A 22,085-nucleotide genomic window follows, 5' to 3' on the forward strand; every position below is an offset into this window, starting at 1 on the left:
AAACCATTTTCTCTGGGATACTAAGTCCGATCGACACAAAATTTTCACCACAGTATGTATCTTTTTTGATAGCACAATCACGTTATAATTATGACGTCATTGGTCACGTGGTACGGTCGCCATCTTGAAAAAAGCGATAAACTTTGGACATCTGTATCTCGGAAACCGTGCAATGGAAAATTTTTTCGCTTGATACATTTTACTAAGCTCCCTATGGGGAACACGTGTGATTTTTCGTGACGTCATAGGTGAAGCGATATTCCAGTGAAAATTCGTCAAGTGGAACGCCATATAGGAAAAATCTGAAAAATTCTGAGCATCATCTACGCCTAAAATTGCTGCGGAAAATGTTTTTCTTGACGTCATCGATGACGTAATTCGGCCGCCATCTTGTTTTTTAGTGTTTTTTTAAAAAAATCTTCTTCTCCAGAAGGGCTGGACAGATTAAGGCGAAACTTTACAAGTACATTCCCGCTGATGTCCTCTTTCAAGTTTGTTAATTTGTTGTTGATACGTCACATGGTTTGGCGGCCATCTTGAAAAAACCCTAAAACCTTCAAACATCTTCTTCTCCAGAAGCGCTGGTCCCATGAAGGCGAGATTTCACAACTATATTCGGGACATGTATGCGATGCAAGTTTGTTAATTTCAAAGTGATAGGTCACATGGTTTGGCCGCCATGTTGGATTTAAGAAAAATATTAAATAATGTTTTCTCTGGTATTTCATAAGCCATCGAAGCAAAAATTTGCAATTGCCTTCCTCCCTCAAGTCTGCATACATGGTAAAAAAATTTTACCTCAGAAGTCACATGGTTTGGCGGCCATCTTGGATAGAAAAATAGACCTTATCCGATTTTCACGAAACTTCACACACTTGTTCGGGTCGACGATGGAAAGCAGAATTTAAATTTATGATATCATAGGTCACAAGGTTCGGCAGCCATCTTGGATTGAAAATGAATAAATTTTAAAAATCTTCTTCTCCAGAAGGGCAAGACAGATTAAGACGAAACTTCACAGATATATTCCCCATGAGATCCTTTCTCAAGTTTGTTAATTTGTTGTTGATACGTCACATGGTTTGGCGGCCATCTTGAAAAAACCCTAAAACCTTCAAACATCTTCTTCTCCAGAAGCGCTGGTCCACTGAAGGGGAGATTTCAGAACTATATTCGGGAGAGTAAGGCGATATAAGTTTGTTAATTTCGAATTGATAAGTCACATGGTTTGGCCGCCATCTTGGATTTAAGAAAAATATTAAATAATGTTTTCTCTGGAACCGCTTAACCAAACGAATCGAAAATTTGTAATTATCATCTAGCAGGCAGTATGCACGCTTGTTAAAAATTATGATGTCACACGTCACATGATTTGGCGGCCATCTTGGATTGAAAAACGCACCTTTACCGATTAACACGAAACTTCACGCGCGTGTTCCAATACCCAGTTGGAAGCAGAATATAAATTTCTGATGTCATAGGTCTCATGGTTCGTCAGCCATCTTGGATTGAAAAACAATATCTTCAAACATCTTTTCTCTGAAATGGCTGAACAGATCCATGCGAAACTCCACCACTATGACCGTCTCTCCATGACGAATAAAAAGTTCTCACCCCCTTTTGAGGTACGACGCAACGTTTGGCAGCCATAGTGGATTGAAGGAAAAATATTAATTAATGTTTACTCTGGAACTACTGCATCAATAAATGTGAAACATCACCTTTATGGTGGAACGCTCATGCGGAATGAGGGTTTGAAATTTCAACGGGATCGGGCCCAGGGTTTGGCAGCCATGTTGGTTTTAAGAAAAATATTAAATAATGTTTTCTCTGGAACTGCTTAACCTGGAGAAGCGAAAATTTGCACTTATAGTCTCCCATCGTGTTTGCACATGTGGTGAAAATTATGACATCACAAGTCACATGGTTTGGCCGCCATCTTGGATTGAAGGATAAATATTAATTAATGTTTACTCTGGAACGGCTGCCTCTATATATGAGAAACTTCACATTTATAATTCAGGTGACATGCGAAACAAAAGTTTAAAATTTCAACCTGATCGGTCACGTGGTTTGGGAGCCAGAATTATTTAATTATTTGAATCTGGAAGCCAGTTCTAACGAAATTGAATGCTTTGTGCTGCCCGGTTCGCAACTCGTCTGTTCCGCGCCCTCTCGAAGCAGGCCTGTGTTTGTATCACCATTAAATAATGTTTTCTCTGGCACCGCTTATCCTTTCAATGCGGAAATTTGCGACTGTCATCTGCAGAAAGTCCCATGTTGTATCAAAGGCGGACGGACTGGGTACCCGGTCATCACTGCCAGCAGTTATAAAGTGGCAGTTCTAGTTATTATTATTATTATTTTTCCGCCGGCATTTTGCACCCTTTTTCGCTTTAAAAATCATTTTCTCTGGAACACTAAGTCCGATCGACAGAAAATTTTCACCATAGTATGTATCTTTTTTGATAGCACAATCGCGTTATAATTATGACGTCATTGGTCACGTGGTACGGTCGCCATCTTGAAAAAAGCGATAAACTTTGGACATCTGTATCTCGGAAACCGTGCAATGGAAAATTTTTTCGTTTGATACATTTTACTAAGCTCCCTATGGGGAACACGTGTGATTTTTCGTGACGTCATAGGTGAAGCGATATACCGGTGAAAATTCGTCAAGTAGAACGCCATATAGGAAAAATCTGAAAAATTCTGAGCGTCATCTACACCAAAATTCATCGTCAAAAATGTTTTTTTTGACGTCATCGATGACGTAATTCGGCCGCCATCTTGTTTTTTAGTGTTTTTTTTAAAAAATCTTCTTCTCCAGAACGGCTGTGCAGATTGCGGCGAAACTTAACACGCACATTCTCCCTGAGGTCCTCTTTCAAGTTTGTTAATTTGTTGTTGATACGTCACATGGTTTGGCGGCCATCTTGAAAAAACCCTAAAACCTTCAAACATCTTCTTCTCCAGAAGCGCTGGTCCAATGAAGGCGAGATTTCAGAACTATATTCGTGACATGTATGCGATGCAAGTTTGTTAATTTCAAAGTGATAGGTCACATGGTTTGGCCGCCATGTTGGATTTAAGAAAAATATTAAATAATGTTTTATCTGGTATTTCATAAGCCATCGAAGCGAAAATTTGCAAGTGCCTTCCTCGCTCAAGTCTGCATACATGGTAAAAAAAATTTACCTCATAAGTCACATGGTTTGGCGGCCATCTTGGATAGAAAAATAGACTTTATCCGATTTACACGAAACTTCACACACTTGTTCGGGTCGACGATGGAAAGCAGAATTTAAATTTATGATATCATTGGTCACAAGGTTCGGCAGCCATCTTGGATTGAAAATGAATAAATTTTAAAAATCTTCTTCTCCAGAAGGGCAAGACAGATCAAGACGAAACTTAACACATATATTCCCCATGAGGTCCTTTCTCAAGTTTGTTAATTTGTTGTTGATACGTCACATGGTTTGGCGGCCATCTTGAAAAAACCCTAAAACCTTCAAACATCTTCTTCTCCAGAAGCGCTGGTCGGATGAAGGGCAGATTTCAGAAGTATATTCGGGACACATAGGGGATATAAGTTTGTTAATTTCCAATTGATAAGTCACACGGTTTGGCCGCCATCTTGGATTTAAGAAAAATATTAAATAATGTTTTCTCTGGAACCGCTTAACCCAACGAATCGAAAGTTTGCAATTATCATCTACCATCGTGTCTGCACGAGTGTTAAAAATTATGATGTCACACGTCACATGGCTTGGCGGCCATCTTGGATAGAAAAACGCACCTTTACCGATTAACACGAAACTTCACACACGTGTTCCAATACCCAGTTGGAAGCAGAATATAAACTTGTGATGTCATAGGTCACATGGTTCGTCAGCCATCTTGGATTGAAAAATAATATCTTAAAACGTCTTTTTCTCTGACACGACTGAACAGATCCAGGCAAAACTCCACCACTATGACCGCCTCTCCATGACGAATAAAAAGTTCTCACCCTCTTTGAGATACGATGCAACGTTTGGCAGCCATAGTGGATTGAAGGAAAAAATATTAATTAATGTTTACTCTGGAACAACTGCATCAATCAATGTGAAACATCACCTTTATGGTGGAACAGTCATGTGGAATGAGGGTTTGAAATTTCAACGGGATCGGGCCCAGGGTTTGGCAGCCATGTTGGTTTTAAGAAAAATATTAAATAATGTTTTCTCTGGAACTGCTTAACCAAGCGAAGCAAAAATTTGCACTTATCGTCGCCGATCGTGTTTGCACATGTGGTGAAAATTATGACGTCACAAGTCACATGGTTTGGCCGCCATCTTGGATTGAAGGATAAATATTAATTAATGTTTACTCTGGAACCGCTGCTTCTATATATATGAAACTCCACATTTGTAATTTAGCCGACATGCGAAACAAAAGTTTAAAATTTCAACCTGATCGGTCACGTGGTTTGGCAGCCAGAATTATTTAATCATTTTAATCTGTTCGCCAGTAATAAGGAAATTGAACGCTTTGTGCTGCCCGGTTCGTAGCTCTTCAGTCCCACGCCATATCGAAGCAGGCCTCTGTTTGTATCACTCTTCAATCATGTTTTTTTGCTGGAACCACTTTCCCGATGAATGCGAAACTTTGCGACTGTCATCTGCACAAAGTCCCATGTTGTATCAAAGGCGGACGGACAGGGTACCCGGTCATCACTGCCAGCAGTTATAAAGTGGCAGTTCTAGTTAGGGTACCCTGTGAGTACAGGGTACCCTATTGTTTTTCTTCTGTTTATTATTATTATTATTATTATTTTTCTTTTTCCGCCGGCATTTTGCACCCTTTTTCGCTTTAAAAACCATTTTCTCTGGGATACTAAGTCCGATCGACACAAAATTTTCACCACAGTATGTATCTTTTTTGATAGCACAATCACGTTATAATTATGACGTCATTGGTCACGTGGTACGGTCGCCATCTTGAAAAAAGCGATAAACTTTGGACATCTGTATCTCGGAAACCGTGCAATGGAAAATTTTTTCGCTTGATACATTTTACTAAGCTCCCTATGGGAACACGTGTGATTTTTCGTGACGTCATAGGTGAAGCGATATTCCAGTGAAAATTCGTCAAGTAGAACGCCATATAGGAAAAATCTGAAAAATTCTGAGCATCATCTACGCCTAAAATTGCTGCGGAAAATGTTTTTCTTGACGTCATCGATGACGTAATTCGGCCGCCATCTTGTTTTTTAGTGTTTTTTAAAAAAAATCTTCTTCTCCAGAAGGGCTGGACAGATTAAGGCGAAACTTTACACGTACATTCCCCCTGATGTCCTCTTTCAAGTTTGTTAATTTGTTGTTGATACGTCACATGGTTTGGCGGCCATCTTGAAAAAAACCCTAAAACCTTCAAACATCTTCTTCTCCAGAAGCGCTGGTCCCATGAAGGCGAGATTTCACAACTATATTCGGGACATGTATGCGATGCAAGTTTGTTAATTTCAAAGTGATAGGTCACATGGTTTGGCCGCCATGTTGGATTTAAGAAAAATATTAAATAATGTTTTCTCTGGTATTTCATAAGCCATCGAAGCGAAATCTTGCAATTGCCTTCCTCCTCAAGTCTGCATACATGGTAAAAATTTTTTACCTCAGAAGTCACATGGTTTGGCGGCCATCTTGGATAGAAAAATAGACCTTATCCGATTTTCACGAAACTTCACACACTTGTTCGGGTCGACGATGGAAAGCAGAATTTAAATTTATGATATCATAGGTCACAAGGTTCGGCAGCCATCTTGGATTGAAAATGAATAAATTTTAAAAATCTTCTTCTCCAGAAGGGCAAGACAGATTAAGACGAAACTTCACAGATATATTCCCCATGAGATCCTTTCTCAAGTTTGTTAATTTCTTCTTGATCGGTCACATGGTTTGGTGGCCATCTTGAAAAAACCCTAAAACCTTCAAACATCTTCTTCTCCAGAAGCGCTGGTCCACTGAACGGGAGATTTCAGAACTATATTCGGGAGAGTAAGGCGATATAAGTTTGTTAATTTCGAATTGATAAGTCACATGGTTTGGCCGCCATCTTGGATTTAAGAAAAATATTAAATAATGTTTTCTCTGGAACCGCTTAACCAAACGAATCGAAAATTTGTAATTATCATCGAGAGGGCATTATGCACGCATGATAAAAATTATGACGTCACACGTCACATGGTTTGGCGGCCATCTTGGATAGAAAAACGCACCTTAACCGATTAACACGAAACTTCACAACCGTGTTCCAATACCCAGTTGGAAGCAGAATATAAATTTCTGATGTCATAGGTCACATGGTTCGTCAGCCATCTTGGATTGAAAAACAATATCTTCAAACGTCTTTTTCTCTGAAACGGCTGAACAGATCCAGGCGAAACTCGACCACTATGACCGCCTCTCCTTGACGAATAAAAGTTCCAACCCCCTTTTTGAGGTACGACGCAACGTTTGGCAGCCATATTGGATTGAAGGAAAAATATTAATTAATGTTTACTCTGGTACTACTGCATCAATAAATGTGAAGCATCACCTTTATGGTGCAACAGTCATGCGGAATGAGGGTTTGAAATTTCAACGGGATCGGGCGCAGGGTTTGGCAGCCATGTTGGTTTTAAGAAAATATTAAATAATGTTTTCTCTGGAACTGCTTAACCTAGCGAAGCGAAAATTTGCACTTATCGTCTACAATTGTGTTTGCACATGTGGTGAAAATTATGACATCAGAAGTCACATGGTTTGGCCGCCATCTTGGATTGAAGGATAAATATTAATTAATGTTTACTCTGGAACCGCTTCCTCTGTATATGCGAAACTTCACATTTATAATTCAGGTGACATGCGAAACAAAAGTTTAAAATTTCAACCTGATCGGTCACGCGGTTTGGGAGCCAGAATTATTTAATTATTTGAATCTAGAAGCCAGTAATAACGAAATTGAACGCTTTGTGCTGCCCGGTTCAGAACTCGTCTGTTCCGCGCCCTCTCGAAGCAGGCCTGTGTTTGTATCACTATTAAATAATGTTTTCTCTGGCACCGCTTATCCTTTCAATGCGAAACTTTGCGACTGTCATCTGCAGAAAGTCCCATGTTGTATCAAAGGCCGACACGTCTGGGTACCCGGTCATCACTGCCAGCAGTTATAAAGTGGCAGTTCTAGTTATTATTATTATTCTTTTTCCGCCGGCATTTTGCGGCCTGTTTTCGCTTTAAAAATCATTTTCTCAGGAACGCAAAGTCCGATCGACACGAAATTTTCACCGTAGTATGTATCTTTTTTGATAGCACAATCACGTTATAATTATGACGTCATTGGTCACGTGGTGCGGGCGCCATCTTGAAAAAAACGATAAACTTTGGACCTCTGTATCTCGGAAACCGTGCAATGGAAAATTTTTTCGTTTAATACATTTTACTAAACTCACTATCGGGAATACGTGTGATTTTTCGTGACGTCATAGGTGAAGCGATATACCAGTGAAAATTCGTCAAGTAGAACGCCGTATAGGAAAAATCTGAAAAATTCTGAGCATCATCTACGCCTAAAATAACTGACGAAAATGTTTTTCTTGACGTCATCGATGACGTAATTCGGCCGCCATCTTGTTTTTTAGTGTTTTTTTAAAAAAATCTTCTTCTCCAGAAGGGCTGAACAGATTAAGGCGAAACTTCACAAGTACATTCCGCTTGATGTCCTCTTTCAAGTTTGTTAATTTGTTGTTGATAAGTCACATGGTTTGGCGGCCATCTTGAAAAAACCATAAAACCTTCAAACATCTTCTTCTCCAGAAGCGCTGGTCCAATGAAGGCGAGATTTCAGAAATATATTCGTGACATGTATGCGATGCAAGTTTGTTAATTTCAAAGTGATAGGTCACATGGTTTGGCCGCCATGTTGGATTTAAGAAAAATATTAAATAATGTTTTCTCTGGTATTTCATAAGCCATCAAAGCGAAAATTTGCAAGTGCCTTCCTCCCTCAAGTCTGCATACATGGTAAAAAAATTTTACCTCAGAAGTCACATGGTTTGGCGGCCATCTTGGATAGAAAAATAGACTTTATCCGATTTACACGAAACTTCACAAACTTGTTCGGGTCGACGATGGAAAGCAGAATTTAAATTTATGATATCATAGGTCACAAGGTTCGGCAGCCATCTTGGATTGAAAATGAATAAATTTTAAAAATCTTCTTCTCCAGAAGGGCAAGACAGATGAAGACGAAACTTCACACATATATTCCCCATGAGGTCCTTTCTCAAGTTTGTTAATTTGTTCTTGATCGGTCACATGGTTTGGCGGCCATCTTGAAAAAACCCTAAAACCTTCAAACATCTTCTTCTCCAGAAGCGCTGGTCGGATGAAGGGGAGATTTCAGAATTATATTCGGGACACGTAGGCGATATAAGTTTGTTAATTTCGAATTGATACGTTAGACAGTTTGGCCGCCATCTTGGATTTAAGAAAAATATTAAATAATGTTTTCTCTGGAACCGCTGAACCAAACGAATCGAAAATTTGTAATTATCATCTACCATCGTGTATGCACGCATGGTAAAAATTATGACATCACACGTCACATGGTTTGGCGGCCATCTTGGATAGAAAAACGCACCTTTACCGATTAACACGAAACTTTACAAACGTGTTCCAATACCCAGTTGGAAGCAGAATATAAATTTCTGATGTCATAGGTCACATGGTTCGTCAGCCATCTTGGATTGAAAATGAATAAATTTTAAAAATCTTCTTCTCCAGAAAGGCAAGACAGATTAAGCCGAAACTTCACACATATATTCCCCATGAGGTCCTTTCTCAAGTTTGTTAATTTGTTCTTGATTGGTCACATGGTTTGGTGGCCATCTTGAATTTACCTTAAAACCTTCAAACATCTTCTTCTCCAGAACACCTGATCTGATCAAGGGGAAACTTCACACCCCTATTGCACATGAGTAGGGAATACAAGTTTGTTAATTTCTAATTGATAGGTCACATGGTTTGGCAGCCATGTTGAATTTAAGAAAAATATTAAATAATGTTTTCTCTGGAACTGCTTAACCTATCGAAGCGAAAATTTGCGTCTGTCATCCTCCATGATATCTGCATACATGGTAAAAATTATGAGGTCACAAGTCACATGGTTTGGCCGCCATCTTAGATTGAAGGATAAATATTAATTCATGTTTACTCTGGAACCACTACTTCTATATATGCGAAACTTCATATTTATAATTTAGGCTACATGGGAAACAAAAGTTTAAAATTTCAACCTGATCGGCCGTGTGGTTTGGCAGCCAGAATTATTTAATTATTTGAATCTGGTCGCCAGTAATAAGGAAATTGAACGCTTTGTGCTGCCCGGTTCGTAACTCGTCTGTTCCGCGCCGTCTCGAAGCAGGCCTGTGTTTGTATCACCATTAAATAATGTTTTCTCTGGCACCGCTTATCCGATAAATGCGAAACTTTGCGACTATGATTTAAGTCTCACGTTGTGTCAGTTGTGTCAAAGGCGGACGGACTGGGTACCCGGTCATCACTGCCAGCAGTTATAAAGTGGCAGTTCTAGTTATTGTTATTATTAATATTATTGTTATTATTATTATTATTGTTATTGCCAGAGCATTATATCTGGAGACAATAATTTGTCATCTTGCAAACAATCATTGCCACTTTGACACGTGCACCTCTCCCACCTCAACCACTGATTCCCCAAATTCTGAATCTGTCTCTGTCATGAGGCCAAAAAAAAAATGTTGCATTGGCGTAACCCGCCCGACCCTAAAAATTCCGCCGACCCGACGTTTTTTTTTTTTTTTTTTTTTTTTTTTTTTTTTTTTTTTTTGCTATCGAAAAATTTTGCCGACCCTATTTTATTGCTATTTTTGTTGTTTTGCTATCGTTTTCAAGTATCTTGTTGATTGCGATCGCGATCGCAAAAACCCGGAAGTGTTTTGGACAGAACCCGCCGACAAAAAGGGTGGTACTCGAGCCGGGGGAGATTTTGGGAGGGATTTATTAGGAAAAAAAAAAAAAAAAAAAAAAGATCACGACCGACCTACCCTATTTTTCAGTGACCCGTTACGCCAATGCAACATTTTTTTTTTTTTTTTTGGCCTAAGGGTTTCTACATTGCTTGTTATATACTGTATTAGCTTTTATTATTGTATTGCTTTGTATGTTGGTTATTGTGAAAATATTCAAGTCAATCATCAGAATTCCAAGGGTTGTACAAAGGCTTGTCGCATGTCAATGTGACTAATTGCTCAAGGTTGAGCCCCCTTCTTGGCAGCACCCGTTATCAACAATGTACATAGGAAAAATATTTGAGAGACAGTTCATACAATATTACTCAAGAAGACAGAAGGAAACTTCTTCTGCAGGTTTTCTTGGAGCAAGATTTTCAAGCTGCATCCTCCAGTGACTACTTTTGCTTCCTGGCCCAATATTTTTTAATGATTAAAAGGTGGAAACTGTGAATGGCTCTGATTGTTCTGATGCTTTTATTATCCCGCCCCCCGGAGGGAGGGAGCGGGATATTGTAATCGTCCGATTTGTTTGTCTTTGTTTGTTACTTACGAAATCTTTAGATTTCGTAAGTATATTGATGACTTCCGTCCTCTGTTTGTGTGTGGTTGTGTGTTTATGTGTTTGTTTGTAGGCACGATAACTCGAGAACAGAAGAAGCTACCAATGTCAAATTACACCACGTGATTCAGGAGGGTGATGGCTCGCGCTGATTAGATTTTGGTCAAAATCGGTCAAAGGTCAAGGTCACAGTGAGGTTAAACATTCGATTTTTGATGGTTTTGTACAGAATCATCGTAGAAACTTCTGGTTTGCGTCGCTACCTTCTCTCGAGACAGCTTTTATTAGACAAGGTCAGAGGTCAAGTTGACGATTTCGTAAGTTCCAGTCTATGACTGCTTGTTTGTTTGTCCGTCTGTGAGCAACTTTACGGCAAAACAGCTTTTGCAAACACTATCAAATTTAATCCACAGGTGGGCAATGAACCTTGGACGACCCCATTAACTTTTGGGTCCAATTGGATCAAAGGTTAAGGTCAAGGTCACGAAAAGATCAAAATCGTTTTTCGCTCAACTTCGTCAAAAATGATCTGATTTACTTCAAACTAAGCTTATAGTGAACCTTATTCTATTTGTCACTTATAATCCTACCTATTCCTATAGTGAAAAATGCATATTTGTGAAGATCGGTAGGGTCGGAAGTTTTGGGGGTCATGGTCATCGGTCAAAATTACAAATTTTCCATTATAAATCAAAAGGTTAGGAATATGCGTGTTTACCATGGAAGACATATTTCAAGTCCTTTATTGGCTTTCATTTGACACCATGACCTTTGACCTTACGTGGCCTTGAAACGTCAAAATCATTTTACGGTCATAACTTCGTCAAAAATGCTTTAATTGACTTCAAACTAAGACTAAAATATTCCTTATTCTATTCCTTGCAATCAACATTCAGGTTAAGGATGTATCAAATTTAAATTTGATCCCCAAAATAACTTTATGCCTCAAATGGGTGGGATTTGTTGTGCCTGGCACCACTTGTTAGGGTACCCTGTGAGTACAGGTTACCCTATTGTTTTTCTTCTGTTTATTATTATTACGCATTATTATTATTATTTTTCCGCCGGCATTTTGCACCCTTTTTCGCTTTAAAAATCATTTTCTCTGGGACACTAAGTCCGATCGACACGAAATTTTCACCATAGTATGTATCTTTTTTGATAGCACAATCACGTTATAATTATGACGTCATTGGTCACGTGGTACGGTCGCCATCTTGAAAAAAGCGATAAACTTTGGACATCTGTATCTCGGAAACCGTGCAATGGAAAAATTTTTCGTTTGATACATTTTACTAAGCTCCCTATGGGGAACACGTGTGATTTTTCGTGACGTCATAGGTGAAGCGATATACCGGTGAAAATTCGTCAAGTAGAACGCTGTATAGGAAAAATCTGAAAAATTTTGAGCATCATCTACACCTAAAATCACCGACGAAAATGTTTTTCTTGACGTCATCAATGACGTATTTCGGCCGCCATCTTGTTTTTTAGTGTTTTTAAAAAAAAATCTTCTTCTCCAGAACGGCTGTGCAGATTGAGGCGAAACTTTACAGGCACATTCCCCCTGAGGTCCTCTTTCAAGTTTGTTAATTTGTTGTTGATACGTCACATGGTTTGGCGGCCATCTTGAAAAAACCCTAAAACCTTCAAACATCTTCTTCTCCAGAAGCGCTGGTCCAATGAAGGCGAGATTTCAGAACTATATTCGTGACATGTATGCGATGCAAGTTTGTTAATTTCGAAGTGATAGGTCACATGGTTTGGCCGCCATGTTGAATTTAAGAAAAATATTAAATAATGTTTTCTCTGGTATTTCATAAGCCATCGAAGCGAAAATTTGCAAGTGCCTTCCTCGCTCAAGTCTGCATACATGGTAAAAAATTTTTACCTCAGAAGTCACATGGTTTGGCGGCCATCTTGGATAGAAAAATAGACCTTATCCGATTTTCACGAAACTTCACACACTTGTTCGGGTCGACGATGGAAAGCAGAATTTAAATTTATGATATCATAGGTCACAAGGTTCGGCAGCCATCTTGGATTGAAAATGAATAAATTTTTAAAATCTTCTTCTCCAGAAGGGCAAGACAGATTAAGACGAAACTTCACAGATATATTCCACATGAGGTCCTTTCTCAAGTTTGTTAATTTCTTCTTGATCGGTCACATGGTTTGGCGGCCATCTTGAAAAAACCCTAAAACCTTCAAACATCTTCTTCTCCAGAAGTGCTGGTCGGATGAAGGGCAGCTTTCAGAAGTATGTTCGGGACACATAGGCGATATAAGTTTGTTAATTTCGAATTGATAAGTCACACGGTTTGGCCGCCATGTTGGATTTAAGAAAAATATTAAATAATGTTTTCTCTGGAACCGCTTAAGCTAACGAATCGAAAGTTTGCAATTATCATCCACCATCGTGTGTGCACACGTGGTAAAAATTATGATGTCACACGTCACATGGTTTGGCGGCCATCTTGGATAGAAAAACGCACCTTTACCGATTAACACGAAACTTCACAAACGTGTTCCAATACGCAGTTGGAAGCAGAATATAAATTTGTGATGTCATAGGTCACATGGTTCGTCAGCCATCTTGGATTGAAAAATAATATCTTAAAACGCCTTTTTCTCTGAAACGACTGAACAGATCCAGGCGAAACTCCACCACTATGACCGCCTCTCCATGACGAATAAAAAGTTCTCACCCCCTTTTGAGGTACGACGCAACGTTTGGCAGCCATAGTGGATTGAAGGAAAAATATTAATGTTTACTCTGGAACTACTGCATCAATAAATGTGAAACATCAACTTTATGGTGGAACAGTCATACGGAATGAGGGTTTGAAATTTCAACGGGATGGGGCCCAGGGTTTGGCAGCCATGTTGGTTTTAAGAAAAATATTAAATAATGTTTTCTCTGGAACTGCTTAACCTTACGAAGCGAAAATTTGCACTTATCGTCTCAGATCATGTTTGCACATGTGGTGAAAATTATGACATCACAAGTCACATGGTTTGGCCGCCATCTTGGATTGAAGGATAAATATTAATTAATGTTTACTCTGGACCAGCTGCTTCTATATATACGAAACTTCAAATTTGTAATTTAGCCGAGATGCGAAACAAACGTTTAAAATTTTAACCTGATCGGTCACACGGTTTGGCAGCCAGAATTATTTAATTATTTGAATCTGTTCGCCAGTTATAAGGAAATTGAACGCTTTGTGCTGCCCGGTTCGTAACTCGTCTGTTCCGCGCCGTCTCGAAGCAGGCCTGTGTTTGTATCACCATTAAATAATGTTTTCTCTGGCACCGCTTATCCAATAAATGCGAAACTTTGCGACTATGATTTAAGTCTCATGTTGTATCAGTTGTGTCAAAGGCGGACGGACTGGGTACCCGGTCATCACTGCCAGCAGTTATAAAGTGGCAGTTCTAGTTTATTTTTATTTTTTTGTTTGTTCATTTTGTTTTTGTTTTTTTAATTGTAATTGCACAACACCTGACTGGACTGGGACTGAAATCAGGAGAGCTGCATGGCACCAAACATCGTCTGAGGTCTATTGTATTCTTTTAACACTGTGCTTGAGATTAGGATGCATCGATGACAAGTCGCGAAGACTGCTGACAGGGTGATGTTTCTTTGTCAGATGGAACTTGGTTGCCAGCGTCTGCATCAGTTACTTGCTGAGCCAAGTGTTTACCGACCTTCTAAGGCCTGCTATGTGCTCAAGGCCAAAGCTTGGATGTTGGCTTCTTTCTACCTCAACCTGCCACACTCTCGGCTTGACGTTGATAATCGTCAGTCACTCCTCCAGCAAGGTACCTACTAAGAGTCGAGTTGTGGTTGTTTATAAACTTGTGTTGTATCTTGCTGCATGGTTTATCGGGTTTTATTTTTGACTCCAAAAGTACTCCCTTTATTAAATGATCAAATCTTTGAATTTCACAGCAAAAACTAGGAGCATTATGATATTCATTATTCATCATCCAATCTTGTATATTTTAATTAAAGTGTCGAGTGTTCAATAAAACGTGATGACTGCATTTGGAGTTGTGGTACTGGAAATATTATCATGGTGGCCAAAGCAAATTCTTCATCTGAGGTTATAGTAGTTATTAAAAATGTGATATCAACTCTCCCCTGCTCCCCTTCCAACTTTTTTGTTCTCCACAATTCATCCAGAAACCTTTAATTTTACTTTTAATTACGAATTATTTTCATTGGCTCTGCAAGCATATGAAAGTTACAAGTTTTGTGATTTAGATACATGGCATGGCGTGTCATCCAATATGAACTCTTGTACTTCTTCAATAAGCTGCCTTTATTTTTTACCCCTCATCATTATTTTTTTTAAATCTTATTTTCAATTTTGTATCGTGTGATGGTGCAAGTGCAAGTGCCAACGGGTGAAAGTTCTGCATTGGGACTGGCTGTAGCTGCCCACCGTCTGCTGGTTGGTGTCGTGTCTCTCCTCCTGGGCTCTTGTTATTTGCGTCTCCAGCCTGCTGATTTGCTTGATGCAGATACAAATGCTCCAAAAGCCAACATATTCTTGCCACAAGGTGAGAAGACCTACCAAGTCTTGAGTTTCCTTTGCACGCTTCACACTGGGTGTGTGTGTGTGTGTGTGTGTGTGTGTGTGTGTGTGTGTGTGTGTGTGTGTGTGTGTGTGTGTGTGTGTGTGTGTGTGTGTGTGTGTGTGCGTGTGTGTGTGGGTGTGTGTGTGTGTGTGTGTGTGTGTGTGTGTGTGTGTGTGTGTGTGTGTGTGTGTGTGTGTGTGTGTGTGTGTGTGTTTTTTTTTTTTTCATTTTTTTTTTTTTTTGCTTTATCATTTTACAACAGCAACACTTGGACAGACTAACATAAGGTGTTTGAATGTGTTCCACACTTACCATCTTGGATTGAGATAATGTGTTTTAAGAGGTCGTGATGGTCATGGTTGCGTGAACTGCCTGTCGTGTAGGAGACAGCTTGGTCATGAAGTGGTCATTGCTTTCTGAGTTGTTATTGGTTACCTGCCATGTTGCAACGCTTCAAAAAGTGCATGGAAACAACCTGGAAGCTATGAGTTTCTGCCAAGAAGCACTCAAGCTGGCTTCAAAGTTGCAGCTGAGTCGCAGGTGATTATCGTTTGATTTCTTTGAAATCAAATGCTCATGGTTTTCTTCACCAGCAACTTCTTTTTCTCATCATTCTCCAAGACAAATGAACTTTTTTTGCCTTGTGCAATAATTATAATTATTGTCCGACCCTGACATTCACGATTCTGCTATTGCATATTCATAGTTCATAAAATGTGACCTGCGACATTTGCAGCCAGGTGCTTCACCTATTTGCAGGTTTTTTTTTTTTAATTGTTATTTTTTGCAGTTGTATTCACATTTTTTTTCTGAACTGTTTCTCCATTTGTAGCCCTGTGCTTCGCTTATTTGCGGTTTTTCATGGGATTTTTGATTTTTCCCTTTACATGAATTGCCAACCACCGAGAAGCCATCCATTTTTTCCCAGTGAAACAATATCTCAATATGTGACTTTTTTTTTCATGAACTTATGCCCTGTGAATGTCAGGGTCCAACTATTTATTTGTATCGGCAATGAAGATTGAATATATTTGTTTCCGAAAATAATGATAAACCTTAATCGATGGTAAAATGGTCACCATGTTGTAAGGGGATTGGACAAGTGATGGAGAGTTCAGCAGAGCTGCTAAAAACAAATCGGGCTTACTTTGGCAGAGTCATGAAAAAAAAGATGACAGAGTACTATTGAAAGAAGATTTCCTTCAAACATTGCTGAAATGTCTATGGCTTTGATTGAGATATTGAGATCAGAGATTATTTTCAATTTAAAATTGTCTTAAAGTGACATTCTGGGTTTGCAAACCTTCCGGTTCTGGGTTTTCAGCAACGACAGGTTTCTCTCAGGGGTCTCTGCCGACTTTCTCAAAGCTAAGTTTCCGGTCGTTGTCTGTCCCTTTTTAACTGTTTTTCTCACCGAGATGTTTCTGTTTATTCCAAGTTCGGTTTTGTTTCAAAAATGGTGCTATTTTGTGAGTTTTTCCTTGACCTTGTCTTACCGGGTTTCTTGAGGCCAACCCATCCCTCCCCTCAAGGTGTACGATTGTTTTTATTTGTGTTCTCTCCCGATTACCTTCAATTCCTATTTCCCCCACTTCCCCAATGCCCCCATCCCTCCCAACTAAGCACTCTGTTTCTTGTCTTAAATTCAAAACAAAAAAACAACTACCTTTCTCCCTGCATACCCACGAGTCCCAATCCTCCTTCTTCTTCTTCCTCTTCTTCTTCCTTCTTCTGCCGGCACACCATCTTTATTCTACTTGAGCTGACCCACTCTCGCCATTACCTTCACCATCTCTTCCTGCAACCTGACATTCCCAAATCTTACCTATTCTTCAAAAATACATCAAAAAATAATAATTTTCCTTGTATCCTTTCAATCGACACGCCTCTTGTAACCACGTGTCTCGCGACTCTTCCTGAAACTTTTCATCGATACATCAGCTTCACTTTGCGTTTACCATTCCAAATTCACCGTACACCTCCACAATTTTACTTGAACCTTTTTTCCGAATGTTACGCAATCCTTATTTAAAACAAATAAATTCACTTTTGACGATACACCTCCCATAGCCGCGTGCTTCTCCCACACCCACGTGATGTGTTCCCCCCCCCCCCGTGTTTTCTGATCCAAATTCACCATTCACCTCACTTTTTTCGACAACATTGCCATTACCTCATCTGATGAAAACTGTCAAAAAAAAACAATAATAATAATAATAAAAACGATCTCTTATAGTGCTTCATCTTCCTCTTTCACACGTGTGGAACTCTACTGTATCATAATGCACCACTCTTCTTCAATTTCAACAGACTGCTCTCAAGTCGACCTTTCCTTCATACCTTGCCCAAAAAATCAAACTGTTACAGCATTTCTTCTCTCCATTCACTTAATTCGCCTTTATTGCATCCATCAAGAATTGTCCTTAATCGCATCTCTGACCTAAAATTAAAAAAAACCCAGTTTGCAATGAATGTTCACTTTCCATCAACCATTCTTTTTTTTCCAACTTCAGTGCCAACTCACCCTTCTCACCCCTCCCTCTCAAAACAACCATCACACCCTTCTCCCTCCAAACTTCCCTCTCACCCTTCTCCCTCAACTCTCCACACTCACCCTTCTTCCACCACTCACCCCACTCACTCACCCTTCTCAAAGTCCCCCCCTCACATCAACAAGACTGCCTCCTTTCCCTGCCCTCTCACCTCCATCTCATCACTCCACCTCCTCAAAGACTCAACTGCCTTCTGCCCCCTCTCTTGCCCCCCTCTCCCTCAGCACCACAGAGCCTTTTCTCCTCCTCATCTGGCCCCCACCCCGGGCTATTCTGCACCCCCCACACTCATTCAACAACTCTCCTTACCTCTCCCCCCTCCTCCCTTGTCCTACCCTCCCACTCCCCTCCCATCCCCTGCAATCAAAACCTCCTCCCCTGCCTCTTCATTAACAGTGTGGACCTCAAATATCCAGGGCCTTCGCTCAAATCTTACAGATCTTTCCATACAGGTTGCCACTGACAAACCAGACATAATCTGCCTAACAGAAACTTTCCTCCCTCAAGACGTCCCTGACTCCCAAGTATCTCTCCCTGGTTACTCCCTCCGATGGTATGACAGACCTGAGCCTCGTCCTGGTGGAGGAGTTGCTTTCTTAATCAAAGACTCTATTCCTCACTCTCCAAGCACTGCCCTCACTCCCCCACACCCCCAGGAATACTTCTGACTATGGCTTCTCCTCCCCTCCCACTCATGTTTATATGTGTACTGCACCGTCCACCAAACAGTGATGACTCCATTTACACCTCACTATCCGAAAACATGGACCAACTTCTATCTTCTCATCCAAACTCTCTCTTCCTCATATGTGGTGACTTCAATTGTCATCATGCCAGTTGGTTGGGTGTGGGTACCTCTCTCACCTGTCATGGCACTTCAGCAAAAGATTTCTGTGACTCATTGGGACTGACTCCATCAGTCAACTTCTCGACCCGGATCTCAACCTTTGAGAAATTTCCCTGAAAATATCTGCTGTTCTTTCTCTGCTCCAATTGGTTCTTCCAACCATGTGCTTATCAAAGTGGACATCTCTCTGGCTATCAGAGAACCACCTCAGCACCGCCGAGTCTGGCATTTCACTCAAGCCGACTGGCAAGGTCTCCAAGCAGCCATCAAACTTCTAGACTGATCTCCCATCGCTACTTTCTCCAACATCAACTCATCCTGGGAGTTCTTTCAAAGAAACTTGCTCTCTCCCTCTTGCACAGATTTATCCCCTCTCGTCTTCAGTTGTCCTACCCTTCCTCCCGCCCATGGTTCACTGAAGCTTGTGGCGAGGCAGTTGTTCTGAAACAACTTACCTTTGCCTCATGGAAAGCAAACCCAACTGAGGGTAATCTCAGTTCCTTCCATAAAGCTTGGAACAAGTTTGTATCTACCCTCAGGAGAGCCAAAAAACAACATCTTTCTTAGCTCAAGTCTGAACTCTCAAACCTCTCCCTCCCCCAAATCCTGGTGGTGTTTACTGTTTCTGGTGGATGTCGAATCAAATCCTCCATCCCTCCCTTACCTCAAATGGCTGCACTGAAAAGGCTGAATGCCGAAACTCGGTGCTTGCATCGAAATCTTGTGTCCAAAACCAATCGCTTTCTGTACCCACTTTACCCAGTCACACCCAACTGTCCCTGGACTCTGTGTCCTTTTCTTCTGACAAAGTGGAGAGCTGGCTGTCAAACCTCGACTCAGATTCTGCAACCGGTCCAGACGGCATCAGCCAACGTGTCCTAAAAACCTGCTCCTCTGCTCTTGCTCACCCTCTCTCTGTTCTCTTCACCCTCTCATTTGATCAATGTCATCTGCCATCTGCTTGGAAATCAGCAAACATTACTGCCCTGCCTAAAAAGGTGGAAAACAGATCCCTGCAACGATGGACCAATCAGCCTTCTCCCAATCATCAGCAAGGTTATGGATTCCATCATCGCTTCAGACATTAAATCCTTCCTCTTCGACAATGGCTTGATTTCTGATAATCAATTTGGTTTCAGACAAGGTCACTCGACCCTGGATATGCTGCTTCTTCTTTCCAAACAATGGATGGAGGTACTCAATGCCAGAAATGAAATCGGAGTCATATCCCTCAACATATCGCAGGCTTTTGACAAGGTCTGGCACCCTGCTGTGATCACCAAACTCACTTCCTATGGTATCTAAGGCCATCTCCACTCATGGCTCGCAGACTTCCTTTCGCATTCAACGTGTGGCCCGAAATAGAGTGCTTTCATCCCCTCTTCCTGTCCAGGCTGGAGTTCCTCAAGGCAGCGTTCTGGGCCCTGTTATTTTTCTGGTTTTCATCAATGATCTCTCTGACTGGAAAATCCTCTTTATCCCTTTGCTGAGAACTCCACCCTCTGCCGTACCATCTGTCATTCCTCAGACCGGCAAGCAGCAGCTTCTTCGCTCACTGCAGATCTGGGTAAAATCACAAACTGGTCCAACACGTGGAACATGTCTTTCAATCCGGACAAATCTAACACTCTCACGATGTCTCTCCGAAAGGACTGTTTGGAACCCCCCCCCCCCCCATCTACTTTCTCAACACTTCTCTGGAAGAAGTCCTTTCATTCAAGCTTCTGGGTCTCATTCTGTGCCATGATCTTTCCTGGGAAAGCCACATTTACAACCTGGCCTCCAAAGCCAGTCGCCGACTGGGAATCTTCCATCGTGCAAAGTCCTTCCTCGGCCCACCTGAGCTCCTGACCACATACAACGCTTTCGTCCGCAGCTTGATGGAGTACTGTTCTCCCTCTTGGCTGGTGCTCCTGCCTCCCACCTTTCTTGGCTTCACGCTGTGGAAACCAAGGCATTTTGGAACATTGGCATCTCCCACGATGAGGCTCAGTCTTTTAGCCTCTCACTCTCGCTCTCATCACAGGCAGGCCGGTGGTCTTTCTGTCTTCTACCGTCTCCTCTCCAGTATTCCCCCCCCCTTTTCTCTGTGTGCGATTTGTCCCCACCATATTTCCGCAGGGCACTCAATGTCCGTCAACAACCACCTTCTGGTCAAACTACCAAAATCACGAATCACTGCTCAACTCTTTCATTACTCTTTTTTTTTTTCCCCCACCTTTGGAATAAACTCTCTCACTCTGTTCAATCCCATTCTTCCCTGCAGGCCTTCAAAACTGCTGTTCACCACCACCTCTTATCATCCCCCATCCAAATCCTCAATATTTTCTACCCCCGTTAATCCACCCCAAACCCACTTCCTTCAAATTCCTTGTTTTCCTTCCTGAAAGTCCCTGTAAAAAACATTTTTTATAGCCTGTGTTCCCCGCCCCATCCCTCTTCTTTCCACAGATCTCCTCATGTCTCTGTTCCCCACTGTTTTGTCTTTCCTCTCCGACCCCTCTTTTCTACTGCCCCCCCCCTTGCTGAGCGTTGTGTGTTTTGCTCTCATCCGAGCCTCGACAATGTATATAAAAAAATTAAAATCTTTTTCTTCCTCTCTTCCCTTTTATTCGGGATGATGTCCAATGGTACCAAGCTTCTACCCTCCCTCGATCATGATACTCCTCCACTTCCCTCTATCCTCAGCCAACCCTCTCCACTCTCCAACCATCCCTACCTTATTGGAAAGGTAGATTTTTCTCTCTTTTTCTCTTTCTCTCTTGGGTCGTGTACATCCCTCCTCACACAATCTTCCCCATCTCAACCATGATCTACCTCCTTCTATCCCGCTTCCTCAACCTATCAACTTTGCCATTCTCTCTTCCCCCATCCTTCACCAAGTACTCAGCCCTCTTCAGCTGAATTTGTTTTTTTTTTCAACCAATCTCGTCAAGCTCGTCTTCACACAAATATCTTCCCTCAGTTCACCGGATCCTCATATCCACCCTCTTCACAAGTAGAAAAACAAATTGAATGTTAGAAATGGACAAGTCTGTGGTATTAAAAATTTTTGTGAAACATTCTATTCAATACCGATTATAGGGATCTGTTTTTCTGTCTACAAGTTGGAATGCAACTTCTGCCTTAGTTGTAGTCCATTACTAAAAGTAGTGGCAGCTTTGACCTGCATTATCAGTTGGCCTTTGCAGACTTTGAACCACTTTTATTTATTTTACTTGCAATGCCCTCACCCCCTCCTCCCCCCATCCTTCTTTCAGAATGGTCGTGTGCAGACTTTGAAAGGAACTTATAGCTATGTCGGAAGGTGGGAAAATAGAAAAAATACAAATGGTTAGGCTGGCTAAAAAAACATAATGCATCTCTTGGTATCAATTTTGATTATTGTTCTTGTGCTTTAAAGGAAGGTCAAATTTCTGCGATGGTGTCTTGCCTCATGCTATCATCGTCTGATATATATATATA

At 40.9% G+C, this 22,085-nt stretch overlaps 1 protein-coding gene and 1 long non-coding RNA gene across 3 annotated transcripts in view; both read left to right on the forward strand.

Annotated features, from left to right (window-relative positions):
• Positions 1-22,085, forward strand: part of LOC147031502 (uncharacterized) — a 566,858-nt gene that overhangs the window by 99,830 nt on the left and 444,943 nt on the right. The window lies entirely within an intron of this gene.
• Positions 1-22,085, forward strand: part of ESPL1 (extra spindle pole bodies like 1, separase) — a 180,285-nt gene that overhangs the window by 72,717 nt on the left and 85,483 nt on the right. Inside the window, exons 13-15 of one of the 2 annotated variants that reach the window (XM_085864220.1) lie at positions 14,288-14,459; positions 15,039-15,203; positions 15,605-15,761. In XM_085864220.1, coding sequence (XP_085720346.1) covers positions 14,288-14,459; positions 15,039-15,203; positions 15,605-15,761 — 494 coding nt within the window. Of the gene's footprint in view, positions 1-14,287; positions 14,460-15,032; positions 15,204-15,604; positions 15,762-22,085 lie in introns of both variants that reach the window. The other variant, XM_085864211.1, reaches the window with a different exon arrangement.

The sequence above is a fragment of the Eptatretus burgeri genome, chromosome 2 (assembly GCF_056783735.1).
Source record: "Eptatretus burgeri isolate ZD-2024b chromosome 2, Ebu_testis_v1, whole genome shotgun sequence".
NCBI classification, from domain to species: Eukaryota; Metazoa; Chordata; class Myxini; order Myxiniformes; family Myxinidae; genus Eptatretus; species Eptatretus burgeri.